Here is a 22,283-nt window from a genome sequence, read left to right on the forward strand (position 1 = left end):
TTTTGATTAGTTTCGCTTTATTTATCTGAAAAAGACACTCGAAACGAAGGAATTTTTTTAAAACTATCAAAAAAAAAGATAGAGACGATATCCATTTGTGAATCTGAGATATGATCTCGGAAGTATGCGAAAACTTCTCCCAGAATCTAACCGACGCGAGACCCCTGAGACATACACAAACGCACGCACCCATTTTGCCTTTTATATATTATACTAGCAGGGGTGTTCGGTGTTGCCCGGGTGTTTGGAGGTGTGTGTTGAGAAGAAAAAAAGTGGTAGTAGGCAGGTAGGCTTGAACCCATACCGCGAAGGAAGAAAAGAATGTGGAAAAAAAGAGTTGGTAATTAACTTTTGCCCGGGTGGAGGATATTGGCACAAAAATGAATTAAAAAAATTAGAGAGGTGGGATCGAACTCGAAAATGTATGGTAATAGCCATCCTCACTAACCATTATGCCAAAGAGAACAGTGAATTCATAGAGTTGGAAATTAAGTTAAGAATCAGAAATGAAAATGGCTTTTAAACCTGGCCTGGGGCCAGTTAAGCTTTCCACTTTCTATTGTGGTATTTATTTACTTCCCTACAAGGTCGTTTATAATGTGGGGGAAAACCAGCTCCCCTCAAAAAAGCGGGAAGTCTGGCAGTGCCAAATGAATAGCAATTGTCTGATATGAAGGGCTTCCTCAACATTGATCAAAGCTAATTGCCTTCTAGATGTCCTGGTCACAAAGGCCAAGAAGTGGTTGCCTTTGCTTTGATTTAGTTTTGCTTTATTTATACAAAAAAGACGAACAAACATGCGAAAGGACGGAATAGAGGGAATTTTTTAAAAGTCGATCAAAATAAATGTAGAGACTAACTACATCTGTTTGCAAATCGGAGATATTATAATCTAAGAAGTGTAAGGAAAGTTCTAAATAAATGTAACCTCGTCGATGGGATTTCATATACACAGTTCTTAGTCATAATTTTTTCTGTAGGGGGCTTGACTCTCACAAGCTGTTTCCAGAGTTGAATCACTCCTGAATAGTAACCTGATGTCATATGGATTACATATTCATTGAAGTTTTTCATACAAGCCTTTCATATATGGTATGCAAACTGTGGCGAGTTTCTGAGTGGTGTCCTTGTGTGTCTGGTCCAGATTTCTTGGAGCTGATGTCATGCTCTCTGGATAGTTGTTCCAGTGGAGGGTTTCTCTTCAACTATCCATCTCCTCTTGATATGCACTACTGTTACTACATATTGCTTTTGCTCAGTATTGTTGGCAACAGACAATTCCTTTCTTTACATTATATGGATGGTGAGAGTTGAAGTTTATGTATTATCTAGTGAAAGTTGGCTCCCGGTATACAGATGACAAACTCCTGACCAGTGCGGGTTATCAGCACATCTAGGAATGATAATTTGTTGTTATATTCTTTTTCCATTGTGAACTGTATTGTTAGACAGATCAAGTTCATATGGTCTAGTAACGTTTGAACATCTATACGATAAATATTTGAAATCAAGTCTCCCCTTACTGTTATTTCAGATCATTTGAAACCATAGCAGCAAGTTTTAGTTTCCCTTCCATCAAGGCCAAAGATTTTGGGGAAATATCAGATATTTTGTAATTCATATGCAAAACTAGGAAAACAAATGACTGGTTAAAATACTGGTAATGATGCAGTATCTTTCCACCCACAAAAAATCCTTAAAAATTATCCCTATTATAAAACGAAAACAGTTAAAATCCCAGGAAACAAGTAATTTCAATATGAATAAATTATAATTTTAAAAAGTGGGGTATTACTTTTGTATATTAATTTAACATAAAATAAACACTCACTTTACAGCCAAGATGGCCATAAAGTGGGTGCTTATTTTATGTTAAATTAATATGGAAAAGTGATACCCCACTTGTTTAAACAATAATGTGCAACCTAAACGGCAAATGTCACATAGCCTACTACAAAGTTTAGGTCATTATCTTTCCAACAAACTTTCATTTGTTAAATTCTGATCAATAGTCGCAGAGATTTCAAACTTATAAAATTACTAAAAAAGTAGTATATATATTTATATATACTCGTAGCCAAATTGAATATTAAAATGCTTATATCTTTGGTTCTATGGGACAGAACAACATGAAAATTTGCAGACTTTTTGAAGATTCTAATACTATTCTATGGTGAAAATTATTTGACACTTGGTAAAAAAAAGAACCTATATTTTTCAAACCAATAAAATATGCCCAAATTTGCCTACATTTGTATATATATAGTGCCCTAGTAGACCAGATTTAGTTTTGCTGCTTCGGTTGTCTCCCCCTATGGCCTTGCCAGGCCACTTATGTAACTTGAAAACATTTAGATTTTTTTGGAGAGACAGGACTAGATTAGAAGCATTTAGCTTTGAAATATCATGGCCTAAAATCCCCTCCCATTTCCCTTATTGTAATCACCCTCATCCTTATTTACATGATAATGTAATAAAGTTCTAATATAACTTTGTTTTCTTATACACACACATATACACACAGCATGTTGATACATTAGTTCTCGTGAAATCACTGAAATTAAGTGATGCTGAGTTTGGCTAGTACCAGACAGGTGACCATTTGGGAATTTTAGGCAATATATGTATTCAGTTAAGGGGGTTTGTATAATACCTCAGGGAAATGAACACTCCTGCTTTGTACAATTTCAGGTCACACTTGAGCAAGGTATAGCACCTGTTAGCCTCCTTCTGATACAGGAAGGTTGCCACATAAAGATGCAAATGAAGTCCCTCAACTGTAGTGAAGTCTAGGAACAGGAAGGGCTCTGTTTAAAAACCAAACCGGATAGAGGGAGTCCGTTTGCCCTTTACAGCAATCTTCTAGTGATGGTGTCACAAATGAAACACCCGCTTCCACTTTGTCATGAGCCAGCACAGAAGTAATAAGGCTCAGAAAACTGTCATAAGAATGTACATGCTAGTGAAAATTCTGGTCTAACAGAAAATAGTGAAATTATATATATACTAGCATGTTTGCCCGGGTGTTTGGAGGTGTATGCTGAGCAAAAAAAAACAGGTCAATTTTTTTAAATTTGACCCCTATTATGACCCCTTAACATTTATTGTTTAGGGCTCAAATCAAGTTATTAAATTAGATCCATGTCCAAGGAACCTATATCTAAAATTTCAAGTGTTTAGACCCCCAAATTGTCGGAGAAGTTTGGTAGAGTTCTCCAAGGTCAAATCGTTCAACTTTGACCTCTTAACAGCCAAATTTCAGGCCGAAAACCGATCACATAGATTTTCCCAAATCTCAGTACCCTGTATATCAAATTTCGAGTCTGTAGACTAAAGATTGACAGAGTTATCGTGTAGGGAAATGTACACACACACACAGACACGTTCACTTTTACAAATACAGATATATATTTGTAATGATCTAGGTAGAGAGGGGAAAAGAAATGAAAGAAAGACGAAAGAAAATAATAAATAAATAAATAACGAAACCCCTCTTCGAAATTAAATGTAGAGCCCCACCAACTCCACCCTCCCCTCACACACAACAGCGCTAGCAGCGAAAACCCCACCACCACCTTTAACACCTTGTCTTTTGTTTTTACCTCTTCGCTCAATCTTCTCTCCCTGTGTAAAAACCGATGTGCGAGGGAGCAGTAGCAGCGATAAGAAAAGAGCTAAAGAGAGGGGAAAAAATCTCTAAGCGGGAAAAACGAAAAAACTTGGTCTTTTTGGATCGAGATCACGAGGGGACGAGATGGAAAAATATTCCTCGTGTCGTCATACCAAAAAGCAATGATGGAGGAAACCAGCAACCAGATATGATGGAAGAATCATCTCCGTATTATTCCAATGATACAATCAAGGGCTTTTTTTTTTTTATTGCTGTCCAACTCATATCCACATAAAGGCGACTAAAAGAAACCGGACAGATACCGTAAACTTTGAATTCAGTGAGACTTAATATTCAATCGCCAGAAGAAATCAGCGTGGAAATGATACACAGTGTGCGCAGTTTTTGGGTCAATGAGACAACATTGATGAATTTGAAAGAGATTACTGTGGGGTATATGGTTAGAAAAAAAATTAAAAAAAGAAACGTACCGAGCGTATCTGCATCGCTCTTTGAGAAAGAAGAAGGAAAGGATGGCCAGCGCATTTGTATACGCGAAGGGCATCTTGGGAAGGCAGAGCATGATGGGAGAAGCTATTTTTTTTTTCCTGTCTCTTCCTTTTTTCTTCTAGATAGGAGGATATAAAAGCTGGGAAAAATTCCCGGGGGGGGGGGGGAGAAAAGAATTATGAACATTTTCTCTTGGAAAGAATTTCGTATTGCTGATGTTCGGATTGTGCGGTGTGACATTGGTGGCGATAAGCCAGGTGTGGTCGATTGGAAAAGAAGAGGGCAAGAACGTGCTGTTGTCGAGAGAGTGACTCACTCCTTCCCGAACCCCAGAACCGAATCCTGATTATAACCCTAGAATTACAGAAGTGATATATCCGCATTCAAAGACTTAAAAAAAATAAAAAAATAAATAAATAAAAAGAAAGAAAGAAAGAAGCAACGTTGATCATGTGATTCTATTTTATCTGCAGTTAAGTAGCCCACTTCTAATACCCCATCTCCCAAACCCATCCACATTTACATTTTTTCTTCGGACTGTTATTCCAGAACGACATCCATGTCAGTTTTTTTTTTTTTTTTTTTTTTTTTTACTTTATTAATTTTTTTTTGTTTGATTTTTTTTTTTGCTAGTTTTCTCGTTATCTCAACCTCACCCTGACCCATTGAGGTGTTGCATTAAGTTTCAATTATGTGTTTAAAACCCTTATGATATCTTATCCACATGTGTCATTCTTGCTTTGCGTTCAGATCGTTCAAGGTTAAATGAGAATCATTCACAAATCTTAGACAACGTGTCATTTTAGGGCACAAATCTGCACCCAACACACTTTAGCTCCTTTTTAAACATTTTTATTCTGTGTTACAAGCAACGTAGGACGAAGCGTTATTCTGGAGTCGAAGATTTTCATCAGGGGTGATCAGCCCGACTTAGCTTCTCCCAGCCTGTAACTATATTTTTTGTGTGATTTGTGTGATGTCTTTCAGCGGTCAGAGCCCTCCAAGGTCACTGCAGCAAGCGGCCTCCAGTTGGGACGGTATAGGCGGCGTCGAATCAATAGACCGCTGCACCGTTTCACTGTCCCTCTTTATACAGACAAGCATGTGGCGTAAGCTATTGGATTCACTGCGTCTCATTGCGGTATAACCGGGGATCTGAGGTTCGTCTGGTACAGACTTCAGCCAGATTCCCTGAGCCGTCGGATCCAGTTGTCCCTGGCACTGGTTAGGGGTGGTACCACACACCTTCTGCCACGTTTTGAGATATGATGCTGTATACCAGCGTTGGGCACCTGGTTCTCCATCATACGCCAGGTATAGATGATTGAATATCTTTCTTGCCTGTGTTGAATCGATTTGATATTCAACGTATCCAGCAGTTGCCAATAATTCAATTGACTATAACCAGTTATCTTTCTTAGAAACGACTTCTGGATGGCCTCTAATGCTTGAATATGACCTTTTCTGTCCGGAGTCCACAGCTGACAACAGTAATCAATGTGCGGCAACACCAGCGACTTCCAGAGTGTCAGCATTAGGTTTTTTTGTCTCGTTTTGAAAGTGCTTAGAATCCAACTGGAAATGCTCCGTGCAGTTGAACAAACTTTGTCGATCTGGGAGGTGAATGTACCATCAGAATCCAACGTTACTCCCAGATCGCGCACAGTATCTTAGGTTTTAATTAGCTTCCCGTCTTGGGTTGAGTACTTAGATGCTTCTCTCAGGTCCTTCCTTCTACCGTATTTGATACACTCGAATTTCCCAGAGTTAAACTGCATATTGTTGTCATCCGCCCATTGGTAGATAGCGTCTAGATCATCTTGGAGAGCTTGTACATCAGAAGAATCTTTTATTTTCCTGCCAATCCTGGTGTCGTCGGCAAAACTTGAGACGAAAGACGATTTGACTTTTTCGTCTATGTCGCCGATTAGTACGAGGAACAGTAGCGGACCAAGTACTGAACCTTGGGGAACGCCAGATAGCACTTTGGTCGGGGGAGATGCAGAGCCATTTACTACAACTGTCTGGTAGCGATCTGTTAGGAATGATTTAATCCATAGGATCAATTTACCTCCAATTCCAAGCTATATATATATATATATATATATATATATATATATATATATAGCATGGAGATATGGCATTGCCCAGGATTGAATAAGGATCAATGAATGTGCCACACTTTGTGATTAAAATCGGTGAAATTGTCTATTTTCCAATCACTCGATTGATTGTTTGCTCTAGTCATAAACCCAACGCGATGTAATGGGAGGAAGCTTCACATGCCTCCTCAGTGACTTAGTCCGTTGCACTGTAGAGAACACTTAATTTTATAACATTTTCATTACATATGGCCTGAAGTTTAAAATGCAAAAATCAAGTATCATGATTTGATTGTACTTAGCAGAAATATTAATTTTGAACATGTCTGTCTTATTAAAGAACCTACTATTGGTTTTATATGAGAGGTCCTTTTGCTTCAGAGATGATAAAACTTCTTAAATGCACTCTTGACATTAGGCTGTGTAAAGGTGTTAACTTTGGTCAAAATCTGTTCTTACTTTAATCTGATTTTTTTTTTTTTCATTATTGATTTTCAATAAATAAAAAGTATTATATACTTACCTCATCATTTTTGACAAAACCTAATTTGTACCCATGTTCATACTGTACTTCTTTAGTTTCTAGCATTTCAAATTTGGTGGCACATGGTAAATTATCAACCAATCTAAAAAAAAATAAAATAAATTAAAATTTCTAAATGATATAAGAATAGAAATACTGCGATTATGACATTCTTAATATTTGACTATTCAATCTGCACATTTAAATATCCAAAACCAAAATCTTCCTCTTCTGATTTTCATAACGATTCCCTTGACACAAATACAATTTTGAAGGAATTATGTTGATCTTAGTTGAAGATAACTCTAGAGCACACAACATTTTGCTATCAATTGTTGGACAAATCTTTTCTTAGGCATCATCTAACCAAAATTTATTGCTATGTTTAGTGAGATGCATGCTATGGATGCTATGGATGAGAAGCCAGCCATGTGAACTAAAAGAAAGACCCCTAAAAAAAGTTGACATTTTTAAATAATGTCTTATCAGGTTCAATGCTGTGATTATGATCTACTTGAGACTTTTCAAGAGTTAGAATCATCCCAGATGTTGAGCTTCTCCAATCAGTAAGTTTTTACATTCAGTAATAAAGCAGATGAGTGTTTTAAGTAGGTGGCTGTGTCATCTACTCTAAGTGATACCAGTATCTATATTTTTCATAGAATTAGGCAGAGGAGGTCAGTTAAGTTTCTGTGAGTTTCAAAAAAAGATAAACTTTTGAGCCCTAAGCTGATGAACTGTTTGTGCTCAGTTGGACTTATGTACTGATTCGGATCAAGTTCAAAGTTCTAATTGCAAACTTCTATTAAAGTAAAACTGGGTTAATCAGAATTGTTTTCCTTGATGTAAATGCTGCGTAAATTTGGATTGAAATTTATAAGAAACCAATACAAAACAGATTTAAAAAAACAAAAAACAAAAACCATTTAAAACTTTAAAATGAACTAGTTTTGATGATAATAGCCTTCATCAGGCATGGAAATAATCCAACAAGATCAGAATTCAACACTCCCATCAAACTCTTGTTTTTTAACATTTTATTTGCTGTTCAGTAGTGGTGTATAGGATAGATTTTTTGATTTTTTTAAATTATTATATCAATCTAATCCATCGTCAGGTGGGTGTAGAACTGCACACTCCCTTCCAACAGGCTCATTTGTTATAATTATAACCATGGGTTTAAAAGGTAGAAATTTAATCCTTAAAACAATGAACTCTGATACTACATAATACTTAGGCTGATAGAACTATGATCAAGGGGAACTAACTCTTTTTCTGCTTCAGGCAGAGTTACTTCTTCCCTTTTATCTCTTATGCAAGTCCTCACATGAAGGCATGAGAACCGGAAGAGAGGCTGACTTTGAATCTGGCTAGATGGAGATGGAAATATTTTCCTTTTTATTTTTTACATAGGCATCACCACTTATCAAGGCCCAGAGGCCACTCGAGGATAAGGGTTAAAGAGTGTACAGCAGTAAAACGGGACAATATAGTAATCGTTAGTAATGGAAATTCGGTAAATTTGAGCTTGAGAGGAACGGCTCATCAAGAACTTGTTTACGTTTCGTTGGACTTGAAGACAACAATATTGTAATCAGCTGGAAAGCAGGAAAAGGTGTGCAGTTCTAAGAAAAAAGCTTTGTTCATGGAATCTACGTTTAGGTTTAGGCACAGATAAAGAGTAGGGGGAATTATTAATAGTGTTTTCAGTTAGATGAGTGTTTCTTGTGAAAGCTTGGTGAGGGGGGACCATAGATTGGAGCTTAATTAAGCATTTTCCATGAAAATAACGATAAAGCAAAGACAAAATTGCAACATCTCTTGTGCGAGAAAGAGGTTGTTGGGAAGAGAAAAGGACATCCTTACTAGGCTACAAAGTCTATTTTGAACTCTATCAAGGTAGGATAAGGTCCTGCCCAGATGTAGCAACAGTATTCCATCCTTGGACGTACCTGGCGCTTATATAGATAGAGAATAGCATCAGCAGTGATATCTACTGAATCAATAGAAGGATTCCACCATTTTTCCAGTGGCCTTGGCAACAGATTTGATGTATGTGTTTCATTTCAGCTCAAGAGTAAAGGTCAAGCCCAGAAGCTTGTCAAAACATGAGGCCTCCTCAAGACGAGAGCCATTCATTTCAATTGATGCCAGATGAGCGTTGATGATGTAAAGATAAAAGCTTGGTTTTAGATGCATCAAAAGTAACCAGCCATCTCTTTTCCCATTGTACCACATGGTCAAGAGCAGAGGAGAGAGAATGAGAACTTGGTTGTTTACGGTCTTAGATGTACTACCATAGATGGAGTGTCATCAGCATAAATGTCTACAAATGATGTAAGGATATGATTTGGAAGATCATTAATGTAAATCAGAAAGAGAGTTGGGCCCAAGATGGCCCCCTGAGGAACTCCAGCATTAATACTGTGAGCTTCTGATTTCTGCCCATCAACCACTACTCTTATGAACCTATCAGAAAGAAATGATTTAATAATTGAGAAGACATTTCCAGCTATACCGTAGCTGGAGATCTTGTGAAGTAAACCTTTATGCCATACCCTATCAAAAGCCTTTGATATGTCAAGAGCAATTGCCCTAGAAAGGTAGCCTCTGTTGAGAAATTTGCTAATCCTATGAGATATAACTGTAAGCACATCTGCTGTAGATCTAGCAGAACGGAAACCATATTGCATGTCACTAAGAAGTTTATTTTTGCTGAGATGGTTTATTACTTCTCTATTTAACAAAGATTCCAGCAACTTGCTAATGACGCACAGGAGACTTATTGGCCTGTACTGAGAGGTAGATGACTGATCACCTGAATTCTTAAATACCGAGCCTACTGATGAGATTGTTCTGGGTGATGGGAAGCAATTCTTAAGACAACGTTTAAACAGTTTTGTAAGTATGGGCGCTAGTTCTGGTTGAAGTTTTTGAGTACTATAATTGGAATACTGTCAAGGCCGGTGGCTTTACTGGAATTGAGGTTTTTGATTAGCTTGGCAACATCACATACACATATTTGTATATCTCATAGCGTGTGTTTTTTGAAATAGGAGAAAATATTGGGGGTTGGCGGCCCTAATCACAAAGGGTAGAATAAGCTGCAAAGTTCTTGGCAAAGAGTTTGGCTTTTTCTGATGCTGACGAGATTACCTCAGGTCCATTGATGATAGTTGGGATAGAGCATCCTAAATGAAGCCAATCACTGCACAACTGTTCAAGAACTTGCTTCTGAATTTGACATAACATATATAATGATTTGATTGAAAGACAAAAACTTGATAAATGGATGTCTCATGAACTGAACAACAACTAAAAGAAAAGTTATGAAGTGTCAACTTCCCTTCTTTTACACAATAAGAGCAGCCTATTTCTCAACTGGGTAGTGACTTGTGACGAAAAGTGAGTTCTTTATGACAACTGGCAACGCTCAGCTCAGTGGTTAGACACAGACAAAGCTCTATGACACTTCCCAAAGCCAGAGTTGCACTAACAGAAGGTTATGCTGTTTGGTGGTCTGCGACCAGTCGCATCCATTATTTATTTTTAATGCAGCCAAAACCATTACGATGGAAAAGTACTATCAACAAATGGATGAAATGCATCAGAAACTTTGGCAACAACACCCTGCATTAGTCAACAGAAAAGACCCAATCCTCCATGACAATACCCGACTGCATGCTGCTAAACTGGCCCTGCAAAACTTATTGTTATAATTTTGTAAACATATTTCTTCTAAAATAAAAACTTGAATTTGTCAAATACAAACTTATTTCGATCTGCATAATTTTGTTAATTTTTTATTGTATATTTTTTGATAATGTCCTTTTCTTCTATTTTATTTCAATAAATCGCTTCCCAATAGAAAGACTGAAGAACAATAAAAGTGAAAGAACTAATTTGCCTTGTCACCACTTCCAGTTGCAGCCACGCCGAAAGTTAAGAAGTACGTTAGCTGACTATAACCAATTTAACATTTGTATAAAAGTCATCATCATACTCCACTTAATGCCCATATTACATGCTGGCATGTGTTGGATGACTTCTAGAAATTGACTTCCAAACAAACATCTCTGGTCAGGTTTTTATTTATCCCTCTTAAGACCATCCTTATCACTTCCTCATGTTTTCCTTTGCCTTTTCCTTCCAACTGATGCCGACATGTAAAACAGAAAAACTGCATATGGTGATAATGATTGCATGACCTTCAGAGTTAATCAATGATGATCAACTCTATATAGTCAATGATCCTTCTTGGATTATAACATTTATTATGAAGGCAGAAACTAGTGCTGGGACAATTAATCAGAATTGGAAAAATTGTTGGATTTTTTTTTCGATGCAAAAAACAATTTTTTTTTAATTTGTTCTTTTTAACATTTTATTTTTCATTGCTGATATTTATGATAAAATGATATGATTTAAAACTACCAGTAAAACTAAAATCTATAAATCAACTTCCACAAGTGTATATTTACATTGACAAAAATATATACACGTTACATGGAGTCTTATGATAATCTGGAAATAACTTTAGCACTAAATATTTATAATTATAAAAATAATTGGAATCAGTAATTGTATCAGAAATGGGAAAAAACTTTGGAATCGTCTCATCACTAGTAGAAACTACTCGGTTGATTGCAGCTAGAGTCTAGAACAGACCTTTCATTTTATTTAGCTCAATTTAAAAAAAAAAAAAAAAAAATATTTTACTTCTGTAAAAGAAAAAAAAAAAATTACTCACAAATGAACATAATATGCATGTCTGATACGTTCAGCAATAAGTTTACTGTCCTCTATGGTCATTGTGACAGCTTGATCACTATGGCATAAAATTTCACAGCTCTTGTCTTCAGCCATTGTGACCTATAAAAAAAAAAGGACAGCATAAGTATGAAAACAGCAGCTGTCACCAGTATTTAACATACAATTAAAAAAGAAAAAAACTAAAAAATAACAAAATACAAAACAATAGAACTAATTTAATAGATTAGAGCTTTGATTAAAAAGTTGATATATTCCAAAGAAAAATCATAAAACAGCCAATAAAAATTGTCAGCAAACAGGAAGATCTATATTTCCAATCGGCATGGAATCAGCATTTATTTGCTTAAAATTCAAAATTTGCAGGGTTTTTTTTTTTAAGTCAGCAGAAAAAAAAAAACACATAGTTAAAGAATTACTATTACCATACCATGTTTACAAGCACAATACCAACCATCAGTTTTGTTTTTAAGTTTAAATATATATTTTTTTTATTTTTTATTCACAGTCCTTAGATGTTAGAAAGCCTTCTACTCTAACAATTTCTTCTCTTTGACTAATAGACCTTGGAATTCCCTCCCTGTTTCCTATTTCCTTTACAATACTAACATACAGAAGTTTTAATATAATGTGAACAGAGATCTTGTTCATATCATCACATGGCTTTCTTGTGGATATGGCCACAAATCGTAGTTCCTAATGTCCAAATGGCACTATGTATTGTTTTGGATGAACAAGATTAGAAACACATTGCTTTTTTAATTGGATTTAAATAACAAAATATTTCCAGATAAATCAATTTAGACTTCTTAATATCCCATATAACACTGGTGCCTAATTTTTCATGAAGTAATTAATGGCATGAACACCGTTTTTGTTTCACTTTTCACAATACTGGTTTCCATAGTTATCTACCGTACATTTTGGAGATACAGAAGAACAGCAGACTCGAAATTGCATTGACAGAAAAATCTTCCACTTACTAAACTGGACTTCCTGTTTTTAGAGAAAAATAATCAAATTGGCAGAAAAGAAAATATGTCAAAGTTGTGTACACATTTTTATTTAAAAACAAAAAAGAAAAAACAAAGTAATACCTGATAATTCTTGCATAAAATAAATAAAACACTAAAAATATATTTTAATAAAAAAAAAAAAAAAAAAAAAACGTGATCTATTTTTCTAAAGGTAAAAAAAAGCAAAAGCAATAAAGATTCCATAAAGTAATATACTAACAACAAATTCAAATTACTATTTATTACCAGCAGGCTGCCTGATGTTGCTCGGTCGTAAGATATGCTTAAAAATGATATTTTAATTAATGCAGATTTTGTATTGATTATTATAAAGCCAATTCTCGATTGATTGTTATATTGTACGCAATAGTGAATTCAAAAGTTTAAAAGAAAAACAAATATGACTTGGGTGCCACCAGCTAAAATCCAAACCAAAACATTTAGTGCTCCTGTGTTATTCGATATATCTGAGCCAAGACAGCGTACATATGGAAGTTAATTTGATAAACTGACTTCAACGTATAAACGTATGTTCGCATATGCATACAAGATATAGATTTAGTCAACTTGTATCTACCAAATTCCAATTTTTTTATTTTTATTTTGACCCTTTAGAGCTATTTTTACTAGCTAAAAACCAAATTGAATTTTGTTCCACAGGTCTCAATCCCTTATATATCATTTTACAAAAAAAATTTTAAGAAAAGGTATAATTAAACAGAATCTATTATTTTTAACTTTTGTTTAAATGAAAAATGCTGGGTAAATAACACACAACTTTCATAGTCTAATATCACAAGTGCATTTGAAAGTTTATCACCCCACAAGCAGAAGAACCCAGTTTTCTATAGTAGGTTTTTTGAAAAGAAAAGAATGATTAATTGAATGTTTTTTGTTTAACGCACAATCAAACCACAATACTTCACTTTTGCATTTGAAACTTTAATTCAAGTTCCTGACTAGAGCAGGAAATCACGCGATTTGTTTGACAAATGGATGATTTCACCGATTGCAATGACAAAAATATTGGAAGTGTGGAACATGCATTGATCCTCAATCAATCCCGAGCAATATCAGGTTTTGCTGTTAGTATATATATGTTTTTGTTTCACATGGATGATTAAACTTGTATAACTTAATGTCAAATTTTATTTGTATTTTACTAAAAATTATTTTTTAATTAAATATGACTTGCTTGGAAGTAACGAAATCCATCAATTCATTGCAAATAAACGATCATAGATGACAAAATTAATGAAATGACTAAATGAATAAAAGACCAATTTTAATGGGTCCGTGCACGTTCACTGCATAGATTGTGATCGTCCCAATCTGGTGTGCTGGTCCAAAGTTACTACTTGATTCTGACACCAATCAGTGTCAGCTGTCTGGTATCAGTTAATGCTACCACAAAAGATCTCGCTGTCCAAAGAAAACCACAACTTTCATTTAACACAACAGGTTTATTTTTTTAGAGGTTACAATAGTGCTTATGACTTCTTTTAAACAGACTTGTCAAATTAAATTTTTAACCTGACTAAATCAAGACTTAAGTCCAAGGACTTATCTTGCCTAGAGAGGGACACAGATCTGATTACCAAACCCAAGAAAAACTGACTGTTTCATGTTTAGATGGTTGGCTCTAACTGGGCTTTCCTGCTCATAAACTGAAATAATATCTAGTTTTTGACCAAAAATTTTAAATTTTGGTCTTTTTCTCAGTCATCCCCATTTCTCCACTCAGATAATGGCTAGTCTTATCTATGAAAATCAAAGTCTCAATCCTTAGCAAAACCTAAGTGGTTCATAACCACAGCAGAAAACTTCTGTTTAATAAAAGACTTTTTTTTATCAAAGGAAATCAGATTTTGGGTGGCCAACTCAAAAATCAGAGATATTTTCAATTTCTTCTGTGCAACCATTCCTTTTCTTGAGTAAACATCACTCACCTGTAGCAATCCTGTTACATGTACCAGAAATATACAACACTAAACATGCAACAACTTAGTGCATGTTTACATTTATTAAAAAAGAAAAAAGAAAGCATTACTTGCCTCATATGGAGTATTTGTAATTCGATCACCTCTCAAAACTTCACCTATAGAAATTAAAAGTAAAACAAGTTATAACGCTAATCAGCTTACATAAAAAAGTATATTCATATTTATATAATTAGATCAACATATTCACAATTCGCAAAAGCCTAAAGATTAATCCTAATGTACAAAAAGAAAATTATCAACAATCATATTACATATATGAAATGAAAGTGCCAGTGTACGAATTGGATCATGGCACATTTGGAACTGTGTTAGACTTTCCAGCAAGAAAGAAAAAAGCAGCATTCACTCTAGGCGTGTTGAATCAGCTCCTTTCAAAAGGGGCAGTTTCTAGGGAATATCAAATTCAGAATTCGCATATATATCCTGGAGAGAACAATAGTAGGTCTTTGCAGTTCTTGCAAAGAAGTGTTGACATCCTACTACATACAGCACCTAGTATTCCTAAATGGTCACTTATCTGATACTAACCAGGCTCAATGTTGCTTGACCTAATGAGAACCTATGTTTCAATGTGATAATGCACATCTTCTAGCAAAGATCATGTTAACTACCTAGACTCTTGATATTGGAAACAAGTTTTTTTTTTTTTTTTTTTTTAAACTCTTTTTCAAACAAAGCATATCACCACTTTGAAGTAAGGGGCTACTATTTGGAATTGTGTCTAATAGGGAACTGTGGGGAATTGAACAGCGAGATGTCTGTTCACATTACATTTAAAATTCTGCAGATTAGTATAGTCAGGAAAAAAAAGAAACAGAAGAAATTTTAAAGTCTAGCAGTCTGAAGGAAGAAAATATTTGAGTAGAAGGCTTTCCGGCATCTAGGAACCTCAAAAGTGAAGGGGTGAGATTTTGCTGTTTGTTGGGTCAGAAGTATGTACATTGAGGGGCCACAAGTTCAAGGAGTTCACCAGTGCAGATTACATTAAAGTACTTGCAAAACAGGCACAGGAATGCAACATTGTGATGGGACAGAGGTTGGAGCTTGGCTGGTAGTCTGGAACGGATTAGATTTGAGACTCTTTTGAACCCTCCATCATCAAAATGTCCTTTTGTCTCTATCCAAACTAGCAGACAAAATAGTTTTATAGATATCTTAAACATAATGATGGCAAAAGTATATCCATGCATCATCACCAGTAACTGTAATAGCCACTGTTTTGCCAGGTTCTTTGGTTAAATGGGACAATTCCACCCATTATAATATGGACTTTGGCACAGCTTTTCTTTGACACATTCATAAGGTACTGTTGGAATATGTTTTGTTAGACGTAATGACGCATTTAGCCCATAAATAAAAAAAGAGTTGACTGAGAAAAAAAAAAAAAAAGTTTTGAAAAACACATTCAACTCTCAAAAATTGCTAACCATTGGTTTTAAGTTTAGAAACCACAATTTTGTAAAAAAAAAAAAAAAAAAAAAAAAAAAAAAAAATTATGTGAACAAAAAAATATTTGTTGTTTTTGTTTTATGGCATATCAACCCTTTTCAGGTTATTTAATGCCGAATCCAAAGATTTTGAAGAAAAATATTTTAATAGAATATATTTGTTGTTTTCAAGTCGGTTTCTATTTAACCCATAGTTGGAACCCTAACAGGTACTACCACTCCGGGTCAGAGTGGACCTGGGAGCAGTGGCAATTAAAGGGTGGCTCCACACTCCCCAAAGCCCGTAAGCTGGGGCCTCACCACTGGATATAGTTTAAGGTCATATCCAGGACAAAAAAAAAAAAAAGAATATTGAATTTCAAGTAAAACAAATGGTACCTATGTCATTGTCATGCCACAAATAGTAACATATCTAAAAATTACGGAAAATGATAAGGCAGAAAATTAATTAATCATGAAAAACAGTTCCAATAAGGGTAAAAATACTTCAATAAGTTTATATGCTGAAGCAGACATCTTAGGTTACACGATAGGGGCAAAGGGGAAGTAACTCAGTTGAAACACCATGTATAGCAGACAGAATTTATTTAGAAAACAAAAAAAAATATAACATCTATAATATAAAAGCGAAAATGTGTGCATTTTTTCGCATGTCTGCTAAAGGCTTTTGGGGGAGGGGGGGGGAACTCAGGTGGTCACTGTTTCTTAGAACGTTTTATATACTCCCTAGATTATAATATGTCCGATTTGCGAAAGGAAGTCGTTTGCATTTTTTATTTCAGCGTCTTATATGTGACAAAATTCGCGCTGTGATTTCATTTTCTCTACTACTACTACTGCGCAATATTTGACCTAGAAAACCACACGTTGACGTTCGTTTAACCACCTGCTTTTTTAAACGTTGAATTCCAAACATCATCACTTCTCTGCCCTTGTACTGTTGTGGTAAGTTATCAGGCTATTCGCCTCAAGGCTTCGAGTTTGCGCCTACCTACCTACCAAAACATTTTTTTTTTTTTTTCTTTTACACCTACAAACACCCGGGCAACGCCCCCCCCCAAAAAAAAATCTATGATATAAATTTCACCTGTCTATATTATGTATGTATGTCTCGCAAAAAACTTTCGACAGAGGCGATGGATTTTCACGAGATTGGTATCATTTTGAAGCTCGACCACTGGACGACAAATATAAAAAAATTTGCCATAAACAATTCCTTCACTCTCAACTGAGCACTTTTCTACAGGGAGGTGTCGCTTTTTTAGCCAATATTTTCGCCTCTTTTCGATTGTCTAGTCTTAATTTAAATCTATGTTATTTCCGGGTTAGCGATGGGCACAATAGCTAATGTGTCACTTTTTTTTTTTTTTTTTTTACTTTTTTTCCCTCCTTCGCTGTACGGGTTTGAGCCTGCCTGCACGTTACCACTTTTTTTTTGTGCTTGCAATTTTCCTTTTTTTTCTTTTGCGCAACCAACACCCTTACACACACCTGCACTTTCTTTTTCTTTTCCGCCTTCTTTAACTGTTTGAATTGTTAATTTTTTTTTATAAGAAATAACTGCTTGAATTTTGATTTCCAAGAAATTGAAAACTTGATATCTTCTCCTGTTAACTCTCCAATTCAAATCTGAAGATTTTGAAACCAAATCACTAGATCTTACAAATGTTTTTTTTTTCATTAATTAATTTTCTATCTTATTGTTTTCTGTAATTTTTGGATATGCCACTATTTGTGACATGACAATTACGTAGGTACCATTTGTTTTACTTGAAATTCTATATTTTTTCGTGATTTAAATATAGAAGCACCAAAAATTATTTTGTTATCTTGGTGATACCATCGGAAAATAGGGTAGAGCAGGTGCTAGTGTGATTGCAAGAGTTGGGGAACTTCTGCGAGAGCATTACGTCTGTTGACCAAGGAAAGAGTATCAGTATGTACGCAGCGTTATGATACATGGAAGTGAAACCTGACTAGTGAGGATTGAGGACATGTATTGCATGGAGAGTAATGGTATGAGAATGATACAATGAATGTTTGTGCATTCATTTTTTGCAGACTTATCCTCATCTTCATAGTTGTTGTTTCAACACGTTTCGGTCAACTCATCCTCTGGCTTTCTTCAGGTGATTAATCACAACTGGATAGGAATGCCGAGTCTTGTAACTGTATCCCCGGTAATTATTGTTTTCCATAGTTGTTGTTGTCTCACCCTGTTTTCACCTGCTTTGGGTAGGATTGAAACCGCTATCTTCAGACAATGCTCACCTGGAACTGTAGAGACTTAAAACCTCTATCCACTAACGAGTTGGCTAAAACTTGGTGAAACAACAACTACAAAGATGAGGATAACAGTCCGCAAAAAAAAAATGAATACACAAATTATGAAGCCTCATCTCAAAGGATTCCAATAAATAAAAAAAATATGTGATACAATGGATGTTTTAAAAACACGCTTAGTTCTGATGACCTGAGAGGAAGATTAAATCTGGGCAGTATAAGGAGATGCGTGTTGAACAAAAGACTTTGATGGTTTAGCTATTTTGTTGCAAGTCACCAGACCACGTATTGCTTAGCCACCAAGATCTCATCCCAAGGTATCACAGGTTGCCAACCAGAGCCTGTTTTTGGGATGGAAGTATTTCTGCATGGGATGGCAGCCAGCAAATTTGTGGTTCTGCTGACAGAGCGATAAAATTGTTGAAGTACATTCACTGATAGTACATATTTATAAGCTTCTCACTATTGTAATACAAATAAATTTATAATAAAAACAGGACTGCAGGCATTGTTCAGCAAATAAATAGAAAATGTTAACTTTCTCATTCTCCCCGCCTCTACCAAGTAGAAAAAAAAAAATTCTTTTATGAGAAAAAAAATAAATAAATAAAACTAAGGAGGCTTTCAGAGCACTACTGAAAGCACCAAAAAAAAATTAAGAATGCCTGGAGAGCACTACTAAGTTTCTCCCAATGCCTTTTATTGTAGAGAAATGACAATTAAGAAAGAATAAATCAAATCCGGAGTTAGTGTTTTTTAATTTGGAAAAAAAAAAAAAAAAAAAAAAAAAAAAAAGAAAATGCTGACCTATTTCTTAACCTGTATTAATACATGATAATACAAAAAAGTATGATTTAATTCTTGCTAACATTTAATGATACAAATGGTTATTTGATACCCAAAGAACAAATCATTTTCTTTTTTTTGACTTTTAGATATTTTTCTGAGGTTAAACTTATTAAAAAAAATACCAACTTGGTCGAGGTTGGTTATGTATTTTTGAAGTTTTAGCTGGGCAAACAAATAACTGCATTTTATATAATAGATGGTCAAAATGCAATGAAGTAACTAACCTAAATTTTCTGTTTTGTATACAACTCCAGTTTTCGGCTTACAAAAAGGTAATGAATAGTATTCATAAGGTAGTTGTGTCTTTACACTAGTCATTTTCACAGCCTGCAAGGAAAAAAAATGAAAAAGTTCAAGTACAGAAAATTTCAAGAAAACTCAATTAAATAAATTAAAATGCTTAATGTTACGATTTTCTTTTAGATTTTAGAAGATGAAAAAAAACTGGAAAATACGAGATTTGAACTAATATTTTCTCACTCTATGTAAGCCATATTAACCAATTGAGCCATCAAATCAATTTGTCGAATGTCAGTTAAAATCACAACAGGCAGCATTATTTTTGTCTTCCTTTCCTCCCTTGATTTTATTTTTTCCCTTTGTAAGCCAAAGGAGAAAAAGAAAGCAAATCTCCCTTTTTCACCAGTGAAGATAGTAAAACTTATTCAATAAGAAGCCAGTGATTTGAGTAGCAGTATTAAGCCTTCTTACTGTGAGAGTAATCAGTACTCCACATTCCTTTATGACTAATGAATAAAATACGTTACACCAGGATTCTTTTATGACTAATGAATAAAATACCTTACATCAGGATTAATGAAAAAATATTTTCAAATGTTAAAATCGATTGAACATAAATATAGTTTTTTAAAGAACCTAGACTAGTATTTGTCTTCTGGAAATAGAAGACTCCATTAAAACTCGAAACACAATGGATACCCCCTGCGCCTGTAATTATGAGGCAAGGATTGCACAATTACCAACCACACCTCTCCTGAATTGGCACTGCTCAAGTCTAGTGGCAAAGAGAAGTCCAGGACAATTAGAAACAATGCCGAGGTAAGCAGAGAGCACACACAGCACCTGGAATTCCCAAATGGTCACCCATTTTAGTATTGACCAGGCTCAACATTGCTTAACTTTGGTGATCTAGCAGGAATCAATGTGTCAATGTTATGCCATATAATTGTTATCTAGAAATCTTAAATATTTGTTTTCTATAACTGATGTAGATTCTGTCTACTAGCTGGAAAGATAGTATACTTGGAAAACCATCTATTTCAGTTCATGTTGAGAAATAGTTAGGAAAAATAAAAAATACCCAAAATAGCAAATACAATAAAAGCAATTGGAGCAAAATTTTAAGATTTACCAAAATGAACAAGAAAATTGAACAAAAACTGAAACATTCTTCATTCAGGAATTGGTTTTATATTTTTGAGACTCTTCTTTTCCATTAGAAATTTTAAATTCCTGAAGCCAAAATTTCATGGACTTCTGGTACATATTCAAAATGCTAGTCATGACTAGAAAAGGGCTGGAATTTTGATGAAAATCTATATAATAATACACTAAGGCAGCTCATGTTCATACATATTTTATCGCTTTTCACACACACATTTTTAAAAAGGAGATCTCCCGATCAGCAAAAGATGTTGATTGATGATTAATCTGATGTTGCCAAGGTAAAACATTCAAACTTTAATCATTTCAAAATGAATTGTTTCAAAATCAAAATTATGCCGTCAAGTCGATTAAAACGATAGTTTTAAATAAACAAATTTCAAAAGGTTGCATTTGCAATATTTAGCTGAAAATTGACTCTTTTTACAGTAATGACAGAATATTTGTTGTTTTTAAAAGAATTAAATTGCCACAATTTTAAATAAATAAATATAGAAAAGACACATTTATTTTATTTATTTAGACATTTAGCTGACAATGACAGTTCTTTTTATGAAAAAACAAATTTACACTCTAACAGACATTATTTCAAAAAGAATTTCTTTTGTTACATTCATCCGGACAAAATTATAGAACCAATGGAAAGAGAGAAATGACACTGTTGCTAGGAAAAGAGAAGACTGCTCCTCCTGCTGCATAACAACTATGACAAATACTAATCCCGTCCTTTCTTTCCAATTTTCTTACTTTGTTTTAGCTGGGATGGGGCATCCTATCACGCCAGACATTCATTCACTATCTCATGCACTCCAACAAAGAGATCTTTTTATGATTCTAATAGTCCTTTTAAGTGCAATTGTTTGTATTATCTTGCATTTGGTTTATCAGGTATATTTTGCAAGTAGTTTTAGAAATTCTTTTTCACAAATCTCATTGCTCCTATAATTACTAGAATAGAGGTCTTTCTAAGATTCCAGTTTCTTATGTCATACATAAGAACTTGGTATTTTGTTATCTTTTTCCCTTTTAGCTCTGTTTAACCTAGCACCATTGGAGAAGCTTCTAAGGTTGCTCTTTCTCCTTTTCCCATATCTCTATGTCAGGTTTAATAGCTCCATTTTCTAAGTATGTAGTTGTAGAAATTGCATAGTCATCATTATGATTATCTACAACGTGTCAACTAACAAGACTTCTGCACACATAATCTGTTAAGAGTCAAAAGAATTCTCCATGTAATCACTTTTTAAATTAATGCCGTAACATTACATGCTAAAGAAAACATGGAAGAATTAAAGAAACTTGCTAACACTCGATTCCAAGTAACAAAAAATACGTACCTTTACTTCCACAGATTGTCCTTTTAGAAATTCCACAGGGGCTACCCCAGGCACATAGAATGCTTGCACTAGGCATAATAATGAACAAGCCACCACACACCCCAGTATATGTCTGGTGAACATCTGAAATGATCAAAAAGATGAAAGATAGAAGGAAAATGTACGAGATACAAGAACAAATATTACCTGCATATCAATTACATTTCCTAAACAATTAATACTTGTCTTTGCATTTTCTTCTCTACTCTAGAAATAATTTAATGTTGATATCAATAAACCACTGGTATAAATATCAGTGTTCACTGTAGTAGTAGTGGACAAAAATAAATTCAATTTAAATTTTGACTGATAAGTTCATCCAAACTTTTCATAGAAGAGAGGGCAGTTCTTGTCCAGAATTGTTGAGTTATCTCCCTTACTTTTTTTTA

The 22,283-nt window shown here is 34.6% G+C and overlaps 1 protein-coding gene across 1 annotated transcript in view; it reads right to left on the reverse strand.

Annotated features, from left to right (window-relative positions):
- Positions 1 to 22,283, reverse strand: part of LOC145296771 (transmembrane 9 superfamily member 4-like) — a 120,856-nt gene that overhangs the window by 34,824 nt on the left and 63,749 nt on the right. The window contains exons 2-6 of the mRNA XM_080142825.1: positions 21,856 to 21,978; positions 19,339 to 19,441; positions 14,586 to 14,629; positions 11,496 to 11,617; positions 6,746 to 6,848 (exon numbers count right to left, since the gene is read on the reverse strand). Coding sequence (XP_079998951.1) covers positions 6,746 to 6,848; positions 11,496 to 11,617; positions 14,586 to 14,629; positions 19,339 to 19,441; positions 21,856 to 21,978 — 495 coding nt within the window. The remainder of the gene's footprint in view (positions 1 to 6,745; positions 6,849 to 11,495; positions 11,618 to 14,585; positions 14,630 to 19,338; positions 19,442 to 21,855; positions 21,979 to 22,283) is intronic.

The sequence above is a fragment of the Euprymna scolopes genome, chromosome 17 (genome assembly GCF_053919585.1).
Source record: "Euprymna scolopes isolate OS-2025 chromosome 17, ASM5391958v1, whole genome shotgun sequence".
NCBI lineage: Eukaryota > Metazoa > Mollusca > Cephalopoda > Sepiida > Sepiolidae > Euprymna > Euprymna scolopes.